The following is a 13857-nucleotide window of genomic DNA, read 5'->3' as shown; positions in this document are numbered from 1 at the left end:
CTTGAAAAGCAAAAGAAAAACTCCCTCATTGGTACACAATCCCCCCGCACCTCCCCCAATCCCACCCCAACCCCAAATATAATCCACTCTGCAACCCTCTATTTCTTTTATATTAGTGTTTTCACATTTCAGAAGTGATACAGAGAAATTCCATGCAGAAAATTCTTGTTCTAATTGGCAAGAAGCTGCGCTGCAATCCCAAAGGTGCGCAGTTCGAATCCACCAGCGGCTCCATGGGAGAAGTCTCCTCCTGTGTGATTTACTGCCTCTGAAAACCCGCCGGAGGGTCAGCTATGGGTCAGTTCCCACTCTACAGCACACAACAACAACAGCATAGAATTGTTAATTATTAGAAGATGCAATCCATCTATCCATCTGCTAGCTGCTGGGAGGGAGATAAAGTTTCTGGTAATATTTCTGTTCTCTGCCTTTTTAAACTGCAATTACAGTTTGCCTGGTAGCATCAGAAATTAATATCTGTTCATAAATCCATGGGGTCTTAAAGGAAATTGCTGTTTCTGTGAGCTGAAGACTTTAAGTATGTATTCTCTTTGGTGGAAGAAAAGTTAGTGTGTAAACTTAATTTTTGCAATGCAAATAGCATTTTTGCACTTATATTCATGATGAAACAAGAGATAGATTGCTTTAGGAAAAATGTTTTCAGTGGAAAAGAATTATAATCATTTGTAAAGGAAGAAAGATATAAGATAGTGGTTCTGAGGTTGCTCTTGAAAACCTTGAAATACTTTGTAGTACTGTCTTTCTCTTAGGTTTTGTTATTTGTAATTATTTCTCCAATTAGATTTACCTGTGATTATGGACATTTCTCCCTTGCTACTTATTTTTCTTTCTTGACTCTACAGTTATATTTAATAACTTTAGGTTTTATTGGGAAATTCTGTACACTTATAAGTAATAACTTTAGGCTTTATTGTGGCGTTCTGGTGGCCTGGTGGTAAGGAATTGTGCTGCCAACCTAAAGGCACTAGTTTAAATCCACCAGCGAGTCTATGAGAGGAAGATGGGATATCACCTCTTATGGGGTTTACAACCTTTAAAAATCCATTGAAGGGTCAGCTATGAGTCTGTTCAGACTCAAAGCAATGAGTATGAAGTTTTTGAGGCTACATTAGAGTTTATTTATACACCAAGTTGTACTTAGTTTCTTTGTATGTGAAATGGAGCACTGGCAGAATGATAAGTTATTGCTATAGACCGTGCATTAAATACGAAGGACTTGACATACGTTCTCATTGTAGCATCAGAAACTCTGTGTTCTTGTAGGAAGAATGTTCATGATGATTAAATGGAAGCTTAGAGAGGTTCTTGAGCTTCTCCAGGGCTCACAGCTGTAAGGTGGACAGCTGGGTGTAATGAATTCTTTTAATCCTGTAAGACACTGAGATCCTTTATTGCTTTGTTCAGGCATTTGTTTATTTAGTAAGGGCTCTCAGAGACTAATTGTATAAGGGTTCTAGGCCATCTCCCCCCCTTTATTGTATTTTAATTGTGATGGGAAACCATTGAGGATTTTTGAGAGGGGAGTGGTGGGGCCTTTATCAATCAATCCTATGCATTAGAGAGTTGGACAGTGAATAGGGATGATAGAAAGAGAATTGATGCCTTTGAGCTGTGGTGCTGGAGAAGAGTGTTGAATATACCATAGACTGCTAGGAGAACCAGCAGGTTTGTCCTGGAGAGGGTGAAGCTGGAATGCTCCTTGGAGTCAAGGATTCTGAAGCTTTGTCTGACATACTTTGGGCATGTTGCAAGGAGGGACTGGTCCTTGGAGAGAGACATCATGTTTGGCAGAGTGGAGGGACGGCACAGGAGAGGAGACCTTCGATGTGATGGATCGATTCTGTGAGTGGAGTGGTGGGAATAAGTGCGTTTGAGATGGCTAGGTTGGCACAGGATAGAACGACATTTAGGGCTCTTATACATAGGGTCGCTATGAGTCACAAGCGACTCAATGGCACATAACAACAACAACAGCAATCAGTCAATCTAGTGATACTGGTCAGTTGACTGTGATGGGAAGGGATAGAAGAAATAAAGATGGAAATAAATGGAAATAAAAAAATAAATAAATTAAAAACTGGAATAAAGAGACCATTTGGGAGACTCTAGCAATATGCACATGAGATTGGTTGGTGATTTGAAGTAGCTTAGTCGTAGTAGATGAAAGACTTAGGATGGAAAGTCTAGTAGGAGAGATAGTGTTAAAAATATTCCTAATTGCTGAGACTCCATTCCCAGCCATTTGAATTGGCTGCTGGCCGTGGTACTGGAGCTGGCTCCTGGATGAATCATGTGGGGTCAGGTATTAGTGCTTTAATCATGGAACGTGAAAAGATCTGGAGGATCCTAGTGGGGAGGTCAGGGGAGCTAGGAAGGGAAGCGGGAGTATTTAGTAGGAAGTTTGTGACACCACCACCTTACCAACCACAGTTAAAGCATTTCCATATTTTAAAGGCAGGAAAGACTGTGCTCCTGCGTACCCAAAGGCCCTAAATCCAGGATTGTACTGAAAAATTCAATATAGAATGTGGGAGAATGAGAGATTGCAAGAATGGCTCAAAGTTTTTGCCCTGAATAACTCAAACAATGGCAGTGCCTATACCGAGATTGGAAATACTGAAGAAGGAGCAGCTTTAGGAGGAGGAAAGAATCATTTTCCTTTTTATTGTGTTAATTTAAAAATAATTACTGGCCATTCAAGTAGAAATGTCTCACAATCATGTAGAGTCTACGGTTTGAGAGATTGGGAAATTATAGATATAAAATTGAGGCATCAGAGCATAATTGTACTTTGCATCATTATTTTATTATTATTTTTTTTTTTGTGTGTGTGTGTGTACCATCAAATCGGATCTGACTGGTACACGAGGAGATTATCCCTCCTTCTCCAGCAGAGCATCTGGTGAATTAGAACTGTGTACCTCTGAGATTGCAGGCCAGCTTCTTGCCACTAGGCTACCAGAGCTCGCTGCATTATTATTTTTAAAAAAATTCCTTGATTTTTGAATCAGAACCAACTCATATCTGACCCTCCATTGGGTTTCCAAGAACAGGCAAGAGATTAACCATCTTTTCTGCTGGTGGATTTGAACCATCAGAGAGGCATAGCCTTTGTGTTAGCAATCAATATATACACCCCCCCCAGAAGTTTTCAGTATCATTGTAGAGTAGCTTTTCCCCCTTAAAAATGTGCCCGTCAGCAGCCTGTTACTAATGCCCGCCGTAACAGCATTAGAAATTCATGTATGCTCTTTGGATTATTAAACCACAGATAACCTGTGGAGAAAGCAGAATATTAAATCTTAATGAAAAACCAGTGTAATGTGAATTAGTTTATTAGATTCTTTTCAAAACAGCTAAGCTCTGCTTATTTGAGGAGATGCGTATACTGATGGAGACAAGTTATGCAGGGAGAGGTGTGCGAGGTTGTTGTATGAGGGACCAGATTAGGAAATGGCAGATTTTTTCCCCCGGCTGTATTTTTGTAATAAGGGAGAGTTGGATGGTATTTAATGGGCATCCATATTAGATTTTTAATGGCTGGATAAGCCCATGTATGTATAAATTGCTCTTTAAAATTGTTTGGATTATAAATGCATACCTTATTCATTTGCATTTTATTAATTTTGATTGCAAAATACAGAAATCTACAAACTAAAAAAAATTGATGTGTCCTTAAAATATTAAAACTCATGAGGCTTCTCAAGTTACTGCTAAACTCATTAGTTTATTCTAAAACATAAGCAGTTGTTAGAGTTTGAAGACCTTTGCCCTCCAATAGTTGTCGGAGTTACATGAAATGTGTTAGCAACAAAGACAGGAAAAAGAAATTTTTACTGCTTTCTTCTTTTGTTTGGAAAATTAGCTATTTTACATAACAGAGTATTTTTGTAAAAAGTCTCTGGATTTCTGTTTTCCCGACTAAATAATTTTGTATTAGTTCTTTACAAACTAATAATTAGTTACCACAAACTTGTTGGTTTAAAATAACACTCATTTATTTTCTTCCAGTTCTAGGTATTACAAGTCCAAAACCACTTAGCTGGGTGCAGAGCTGAGCATTTGAAGAGGGCTGTGTTATCACAGGGGACTACAAGAGAGAATCTGTTTCCTGAGTTTCTAGAGCTTCGTTCCCTGCATCCCTTGACTCTGTCCATTACTTCATCTTCAAAGCCAAAAAGTACAGCATCAGGCTTCATGGCTTCCCTCTTGTCTTTTGCTGTGGTCAAATATCCCTCTAGCGTCCCTCTTCTTCTTCTTATAAGGACACTTGTGATAATAGTTAGGGTCTGCTTGGGTGATTCTGGGTTAGCTCCAAATCCTTAACTGATGTCTACAATTATGTAGACAACTATGTAAGATCATGTCTGCAAATCAGGCATTGCCTGACTCCTCTCACTCTAAGCCTTTAGTAGATGGTTGGTTTAATGTTTTATTTGGAATGTTAGAGTTTGACGTTTGTAGAAAGATTCTAAGAGATTGCAAGAATAGTCTAGTATCCTTCCCCCGGGTCATCTCTGGTTTACATGCTGCCTTACTTGCTTTATTGTACCTGACTTACAAGCTTTAAAAAAAGTCTACATTTTCTTTCTAAGAATATAGGATCCATAATCCAGTAGAAGTTTGTTGTTAGGTGCTGACTTCATAGTGGCCCTGTGCATAATTGAATGAAATCTTACCCAGTCTTGTGCCAGACTCACAGCTTTCGATGTCCCTAAGCCCATGTTTCTAGTCACTGCGCCAAACCATCTTGAGAAATGTCTTCCTCTCTTTATTGATCTACTTTTCTATGTCTACTATCCTTTTGTCAAGAGTCACCCCTCCTGATAACATGCGAGATGTTGTATGTGAACAACACCCCTCCTGATAACATGCCCAAAGCATGTGAGATGGACTCTTACCATCCTTACTTCTGAGAAGTAACTCTGCCTTCATTCACTTCTTCCCAGATGAATTTGTTTGTTCTTTGGACAGTCCATGGGGTAGCCAACATTCTCTGCCAGCACCAGTTCAAAGGCATCCATTCTCTGGTCTTCCTTGGTCATTGTCCAGCTTTCACTTACATATGGAGCAATTGAAAGTAGAAATTTAGCCTATATATTTAACATCCATATGGTCACACTTTCTTCAGTTAAATCAGAGTTGGCAAACTATAAAGGGTAAGATAGCAAATATTTCTGACATTGGCACACCATATGGTGTCTGTCACAAATAGTCACTGCTATTGTGCAAACACAGCCAGAAATGACACTTCAAATAAACGGATTGAGAAATTGTGGTACAGTCACACATTGGGAACCTATGCAGCTCTCTGGAACAATGATTTTGTAAAATACTGTATAACTTTGGCGAAGTTAGAGAACATTATGCAGAGTGAACTAACTCAGGCGTTTAAGGACAAATACTACATAAGACCAGTATTGTGAAAACAGAAGGATAAGCAGTAAGATTTATATGGATATCCAAAGAGGGAAGAAGAGGGAGACTGAGTGTGGGATGAGGGGGAAATCACAGGGTCACAGAGTTTGGTGGGTGGAAAGAGGGAGAAAAAAACCCCAACCACACAAATGAACAAAACAACAAACCAAAGACAGTGTCCATGAATGAAACACAGTGTAAACAAATTATTGTGTGCAAACAATTAAAACTCTTTTAAAAAGAGATACTTAAAAGAATGATTATGACTACATGACTGTTGTTGTTACGTGCCATTGAGTTGCTTGCAACTCATAGTGACCCTATGTACAACAGCCCTAAACTCTGCTCTGTCCTGTGCCAAGCCCACTGCCTCTGACACACCCATCCCGATTACCCCAGTCACTGAATCAATCCACCTCATAGAGGGCCTTCTCCTCCTGCTCTGTCCCTCCACCCTCCCAAGCGTGATGTCCCTCTCCAAGGTACTGGAGGAGAGTATTGAATGTATCATGGACTAGAACTACATGACTACATTACAATAAAACTCTATTCACAAGAAACTGCTTATTGGGTGTTGTCAAGTTGGTTCCACTCCCAAACACAATAGTAGAACCAAACTGCCTGACCTTCTACCATTATCAGTAGATTTGTTGTGTTTGAGTCATGGTTATTTGTCATTCCAACTTGTTTAGTACCTTCTTCATTTTCCTAGTCCTCTACATTCTGGAGGAAAGCATCCTCTCTTTCTCCAGGGACTAGTTCTTCCTGTTAACATGTTCAAAGTATGTGAGCTAAAATCTTGTTACTGTTCTTTTTAAAGGAGCTTTGTGGCTAGATTTCTTCCAAGACAGACTTCATTCTTTTGGCAGTTGGTAATATGTTCAATGTTCTTGTCAATACTGTAGTTCAAATTATAATTCAAAAAAAAATTATAATTCAAAGGCATGAATTCCTTATTCACTACTGTGCAGCTTTTTTTAACATGACTTGCATCAAGTGCACTTTTTGCAGGTAACATTTTTACTTTCTGCAAGCAAGACCGTGTCGTTTACCTAACAGATTTTGATGAATCTTCTTCAGTTTTAATGCCACATTCTTCTTCATATATCCAACTTGTGACATTATTTCCTCAGTATATGTAGACTGAATAAATATGATGAAAATGTACAACCTTGATGCATAGCGGTCTTGATTTTGAATTGCATAGTATCCCATTTCTCTTTTTTTTTAATTAAATTTTGTTAATTTTAATGAACATTTACAGAGATTTTGGGTTTCCCTTCATTCATTCATTGTTGCACTGTTTCCTCTACCCTCCCCCCAGTTCATTCCTCTTTTTTCCCTCCTTGAAAGTCTGTTTTAATTGTCCCATTGCCACAGTGCTTGTCAAAGCCAGTTCTGATTAATCTTCTTTGTCAGTGTGTCCTTTGCCATTCCCTATCACTCCTCCCTGAGAGAGACTTCACCCTGATTCATAAGGAAAAGGGGACGGCATATTCTCTTAGCTACTTTCTGCTGAAAAGGGACGCTGTGGGTTTCAGGGTGAAGATCTTCTCTCACTACTCTAAAGGGCCCCTTTGGCAATAGGAAACACGTAGACTATTGTGGAGATTGATTTTGGAATTTAGAGATGCACTGTTATCAGTTGTGCTTAGCTGTACATGTTCATATCCTTGAAGATGTATCATGGAACTGTTGCAGCCTAGAAGACACAAATTTAACTAACAAATTAAAAGTACGTGAGTCAAAAATTAAAAAGCAATAATATTCTAAGTAGAGGTTCTAATAGTGGCACAAATCAAGTTACAGAGGGAAGGTATTTCTTACAATAAAAGGCCTATTGACTAGCACTTTGTCTATTATAGTATAAAGGTTAGGCACCACTTGATGTAGAGGCTCAACTATGTCATTTATTGCCATTTTTCTCTTTTAATGATTGCTTCTTGGTCTTTGTACAGGTTCTACATGAGCCCAGTTCAATGTCCTGGAATCAGAATTTTTTTTCAGTGTTTCCTGTAACTTGTTTAATGTTTCCCATGCATCTTAATGATTTTGCATAATCAATGAAACATAAGATGGTCTATACTTTCAGACATGATCCGTATGATATCATCAGTGATGTTTCTCTTTTCAAGTCCTCTCGAATTCAGCTTGAGTCTCTGGCACCTCGCTGAAGGTGTATTGCTGTAATCATTTTAATAGGCTTCAGCAAGATTTTGTTTGTGCGTGATATTTAATGACATTATTTAATAATTTTTATGTTCTGTTGGATCACTTGCTTTTTGGAATAAGCACAAAAATGATTCTCTTCCATCTACCAAAGGATTGGCCACATAGAAGCAGATCTAGAGCTGAGTCTGCTTGTTGAAAAACACCTCAGCTATCATTCTTTGAATTCAGGGAGCTGTATTTTTTCCCTTCTTTTCCCCAAAGCCGTCTGTGCAGCCTGAACTACTACTTTCACTATCATTGATTATTGATCATGTATGACTTTGTGTAACAGTGCAGTGTAAACTGATTCTTTTTGATACTCAACTCAAAATGCATTGCTGTTGGATCAGAACCAGCTCATAGCTGACCCTCCATGACTTCTCAAGGCTGTAAGTTGAATGGGAGGACATTTTCTGACTTTCTCAGGAGCTGCTGCTGCTGAGACCAGAGAAGTGTGGCCTTTGGGTTTGCCATACAACTCCCTATAGACTCTGCCACAAGAGTGCACCGTTTTTTATACAATCACTGTGCATTCTTTCCATCTTCTTTTTCTTTGAAATTTTATATTAGTTTCTCACAAGTTCATATACCTTGTATTTTACATTTTCCGCTCATGTTATGTTTTATACAATTATTGCCATGCATTTTGTTTTATAAAATCAATAACCATTGGACCTTGCCCATCATTACCCCATCTTTTCAGGTCCCCACCGGCTTCTTCCCATTTCCTTCATCTGCTTTTGATGTTTCTAGTGTAATGTAACATTTCGTTCATAGATTCTTTTAGTATTAAAACTCAAGGCATACTTTTTTTCTTTCCCTTCAGTTCTTTCAACTTGAGAAATATGTTCTTCCCTTTGGTTTTCTAACTCCAGATTTTTGCATATTTCATTATAATACTTCGCTTTGCCCTTACTGGCTGCCCTTTTGAAGTCTTCTGTTCATCTCTTTTATGTCACTATGTTTTCATTTGCTTTAGCTACTCTGCATTCATAACTAGTTTAATCATCTCTTCTGACATCCATGTTTGTCTTGTCTTTTCAAATAATTTTTAAAACTTACTTTATATATAATGTCTTTGATGTTGTCGCACAACTCATCTGATTTAATGCATCGAGTTTATTTTTTGAGGTGATCTCTGTATTTGGGTGGTAGACACTCATGGTTGTAATAGACTGAATTTAACTTACAGGCTGTGTACATGGTCAACCCTCCAGGGGAATAATCTAGGAACAAGATGTGCTTTTTATATTTGTTTAACAACCTTTCATTTACAAATGCTTTCATTTCTGCTATCCTTTTGAAAAATCAAGTATTAATAACAGTGTTTAGGAAGTAGGATATAATTTACATTTTATATATGAAGACTTGATGATAAGAGAGGTAAATGGATTTGCCTGACATAGGTCAAACTGTTCCTAAGAAAAAGAGCAGAGATTTAGGTATATTATTTTATATTCTGACATTTAAAGCAAATCTAAAACTTCATGTTGTTTAAATAATTCCTTTACACTGTGCTGTTTTACTGAACAAATCCAAGTTGATTTCTCCCTATGAGTATTACATTTGCTATTAGAATTTTTTAAAAAATGAGTTCTATTTCAGGCCATTTGTTATGTATTTTGGGAACATTGCATTTATTAATTTGATGAATGTTTACTTATTAAGTTCTCTTAATCTGTGTGTTCTGTTTCTATATGGCCATTGTTTAATGGAGTGTGTTATTTGATTCTTTTTAAAAAAATAGGTCCTGATTGTTCTTTGAATGTTCCTTCTACCGAGTCTTACTGGATCCTGCCAAATGTTAAGCCCTTCAGTCCATCTGTAGGTCGGGCTTCACATAAAGCAGTTCTGCATGGAAAATTTATGTGGGTGATTGGTGGATATACTTTCAACTACAGCTCTTTCCAAATGGTCTTGAAGTAAGTAGCTTTTTTTATATTTTCACACTTTTTTTAAAGTGGATTTTAATTTGTAATAAGATTACCATTAAGTATCTTTTTTGTTGTTGTTGCTGCTCAGATGTATCAGTGGTATTTTGTGAGAGTGTTTATCTGCTACATGGACTCACTTTGTACTGTGTTAATGAAATATGTCTTTAGTAAATTAGGGAGCTCTGGTAGGTGTGTCGGAGTCAAGGAGACTTGGCTCAGAATAGAGCAGGCTTCAGAGCTATTGCACGTAGGGTCGCTCTGAGTTGCAGGTGACTCAAAGCACTTAACAACAACAGCAACATCATCAACAACAGCAGTGGCTTAGTGGTAAGTTGTTGTGGTGCCAACCCAAAGACACGTGGTTCAGATCTATAAGCTGTTCCACAGGAGAAAGATGGGCAGTCTCCCCCGTGCAGTGCGCTGCCTCTTGTCATCTGCTGGAAAACCAGCTGGGAGTTGGTTCTGACTCCATGGTATAAAACAACAACAGCAGCAGCAACATAACATCGTAAATGTTTATCTTTCTACATTTAGGGATTTGTGTATAGAAATTTTACTGTCTCTACAGATTTCTTTTCATCTGAATATGAAACTATTACTTTTAAATAAGTAGGTTTAAAGTTGGAGTTGATTTTAGAATTGTCATGGCAGTGAGTTGAGAGTTGGAGGGGAAAAGCGAAGTGATGTATTAAGGTAACAGTATAAAGCCTTGCGTTGTAGATGGGTCTCTGATGATACATAGTATGGAAGGACTTACATTGCTAACCCAACGACTACACCGCTTTTGTGGTTTGAATCCACCAGTGACTCCCAGTGGAAATAGTAGCAGTCTCTTCCTGTGTCATTTACAGCTCCGCCAACCCAGCTGGCTCAGTTTTGATTGCTACTCAGTGGTAAGGAGTTGAGTTTTGGAGATGGAGAAAAAGATGATGAACTGACCCTGAGCCATTTTATCTAAGAGATGGAGGAGCCCATTGGCAAGCACATCAAACATGCACATCTTTGCTGAAAAGAATGGATCACCTGTGAAAAGCATAGGGAGCCCTGGTGGCCGAGTCCATTGGGGGCTGCACTGCTGGCCCCAAGGCTGCGTCTCCCTCGGTAGTTTGAATGCACCAGTGGCTCTGTGGTAGACAGAGGGGCGTCTCCTCTTGCCTGACTTACAGCTTGGAAACTCAGTGGGAGCTCGCTATGAGTTGATTCCTGCTTGACACCATGAAGGGTTTTGTGTGTTTGTGTGTGTGTGTGTGTGTGTGTGTGTTTAAGTGAAAAAACAGATTGAGGAGCAAAGGAAATGGAAAGGAACGACTGGTGAGAGAGAAAACAGAGTATTATGGCCGTAAATATTCAGTCTGAGCTTTAAGGGGCTCTAGTGGCCTGGTTCTTAGGGGATTACCTATAGACCATGTCTTTCTGATGCTCCGGATCCCCCAGCAGCATCATGGGAGAAAGATGGATGACCCTTCCCCTGTAATCTACAACCTTGAAAGCTCAGTGTTGGATTGCTGCGAGTTGGCAATGATCTGGTCTTTACAGAAATAGTTTACCGGTTCATCATGACTTATGGTCATTGGGTGGAAAACCAGCATTCTGTCTGAGGGTGCTGGATAGATGGGTAGATGAGTGTTACTAATTTGAAGACAGTAGTATTTCTTCATTTGTATTAGTCATATCTACTTTATAATTTTAAAAAATAGACAATTAAGTTAAACATAATACTGAAACCAGTCCTTGGAGAGGGACATCATGCTTGGGAGGGTGGAGGGATGGCGCAGGAGGGGAAGACCCTCTATGAGGTGGATTGATTCAGTGACTGGGGTAATCGGGATGGGAGTGTCAGAGACAGTGCAATTGGCACAGGACATAGCAGAGTTTAGGGCTGTTGTACATACGGTCACTATGAGTCGCAAGCGACTCGACGGCACGGAACAACAACAACAACAATACTGAAACCAGTTTTTTGTAACCTTTAACATGTCTCTGTGTGTGTGTGTGTGTGTTAAATGTAAGCTTCTTGACTCTTTGATTGAATTCTTGAATTTCCTTGAGAGAAGAAAGGAAATTTAACTGTACTTAGTTCCTAACTTCAAACAGGTCCCTAGTCATTTTTTGTCCTGATGCTCACTCTATGTGTTTTGGAAAAGAAAGGAGACTGGAGTGTTGATGAGCTTGATGATGACCCCAAAATGGAATTCTGTTAAACAGATGTTTTTAAAACTTACATTATTATCATCTATATCATTTGTGAGCAGGGGAATATTAACTTCCTTTGTGATTCTGTCATCTAATAGTAACTGATTTTTTAAAAAAATTAGAAAAATATTTTAGCACTTTATTTTTACCAACCCTCTATACAACTCAGTTCATTCTGCATATGCAGAGAAGAGTCATCAGTCAACAAGCTTTGTTTGCGCATACTAAACGTACACTGGCTTGTTTGGTGAGGGCTAAGCTATAACTGTGTGCAATTGTAAAAATAGAGAGGATTTCTTCTATATTTCTTTCTTTCCAAATAGGAAAAAACCCCACTTGTTTTACCCCTTAAAAATGCAGAATAGCTTACTATGTGTAGGCTAATCTATTGGAAGAAATGATTAAAGATAATTGAACAAATTAATTCCACTACTGAATGTCCTAGTGAAGTTAATGCATATTATACATTTGTGTCACTGAAGCCTAATTTAAATAAGGTATATATTGAGAGAGTCTTTATTAAAAATTTCTAATATGGTACATGAAATTATGAGTTTATTATGTACAATTGTTATTATATTTAATGAATACTTAGAATCAAGTTTAAGAAAACCCCATACAAATTAAAAAACTGAAAATGAAACCATTTGTGGTATTCTCTTCTTTTCTTGCTTTTAGTTACAATTTAGAAAGCGATATATGGAATGTAGGAACTCTATCAAGAGGACCGATCCAGAGATATGGACACTCCCTAGCTTTGTATCAGGTAAGGATACCAAGGAAATTTCAAATAGGTTTTTGTTATGCTTATATGGTGCTCATGGAATTATCATTTGAATATTTTTGATCAAGAAAGAGTCATGTATTTTGTGGTTTGTGGTTGGCCTTTTCAGATCAGAGTACTTTGTCTTTTCAGTTGCATGCTGAAAAACATCTGAAAAATACAGGAACAGTATAAAAGAGAGAATAAGAATGACTCATGGTGTTACTACTTATAAAAGAAAATAAAATATTCTCACTCTATACATGGCTGTATGTTATGTTTGTGTACACAAGTGATGATTCTGTGTGTCTTTGTGCTCTTCTTGGTTTTTATTTTAAAATTTTGTTCTTTATGTTTTTGTAACTTTTTAGAGAGAAATGACATACTGCATAATTTTTTCACTTAAAGTATACAATTCCATGTTTTTATTATATCCACAGAGTTTTACAACTATTACCACAATTTACTTTGGGACCTTTTTTTATCATCCCAAGAGGAAATTTTGTACACTTTAACTACCATCTCCAAGTCCCCTTATTCCTAATCCTAATAATCTACTTTTGTTTCAGTATGCTTTTGTATTCTGGCTATTATTATAAATGGAGTCAGATATAGATTTTTGGTAGGGACTTCCTTCATTTAGCATAATGTTTTCAAGGTTTATTTGTGTTGTAGCTTATATATCAAGGTTGCATTCTTTCCCCATACCTCTGAAAGCCCAGTAAGTAGAGAGTTGAACTGCTAATTCAAAGCCGGGTAGAGTTTGAATCCATCAGCTGATTCATGGGAGAAAGGTGGACAGCCTCCTTTCATACAATTTACAGCCTCTGAAAGAAAACCAGCTAGAAGGTGAGCTGGAGTCACTTCTGACTTGACAGCACATAACAGCAACAACAATAATTCTTTGTATATGCTGTGCAGATAATTTGAGAAGCTTGACTATACTACTAGGGAGCTCTGGTGGCCTAGTGGTAAGAAACTGCACTGCAGTCCCAAAGGCATGCAGTTGAAGTCTACCAGTTGACCTGCAGAAGATGGGCAGTCACCTCCCGTGTGACTTACTGTCTCTGAAAACCCGCTGGAGGTTCCCTGATGAGTTGATTCCTACTGGATAACATTCAACAACAGACTAAATGAAGAAGAATGCGGCATCGTAGAATGAGTATGGGAATCTGAAGGGGGGTGGGTGGAAGCAGAGAGGTGAGGATGGACGGAAGGAGGTGAAGATTAATCATAGGGTCACACAATTTGATGGGTGGGTGGTGAAGGAAATGGGAACAAACCTGTGTGAAAATGTATTCGAACTTTAAAAAAAAC

The 13857-nt window shown here is 38.2% G+C and overlaps 1 protein-coding gene across 1 annotated transcript in view; it reads left to right on the top strand.

Moving 5' to 3' along the window:
- Window positions 1-13857, top strand: part of ATRNL1 (attractin-like 1) — a 705738-nt gene that overhangs the window by 67232 nt on the left and 624649 nt on the right. The window contains exons 6-7 of the mRNA XM_006879915.1: window positions 9398-9572; window positions 12456-12543. Coding sequence (XP_006879977.1) covers window positions 9398-9572; window positions 12456-12543 — 263 coding nt within the window. The remainder of the gene's footprint in view (window positions 1-9397; window positions 9573-12455; window positions 12544-13857) is intronic.

This window comes from Elephantulus edwardii, unplaced genomic scaffold, assembly GCF_000299155.1.
Source record: "Elephantulus edwardii isolate Elephantulus edwardi_28Jun2011 unplaced genomic scaffold, EleEdw1.0 scaffold00006, whole genome shotgun sequence".
In the NCBI taxonomy this organism is placed as follows: domain Eukaryota; kingdom Metazoa; phylum Chordata; class Mammalia; order Macroscelidea; family Macroscelididae; genus Elephantulus; species Elephantulus edwardii.
The sequence above is the reverse complement of the archived record's forward strand: the minus strand, read 5'-3'. Positions and strand labels throughout refer to the sequence as shown.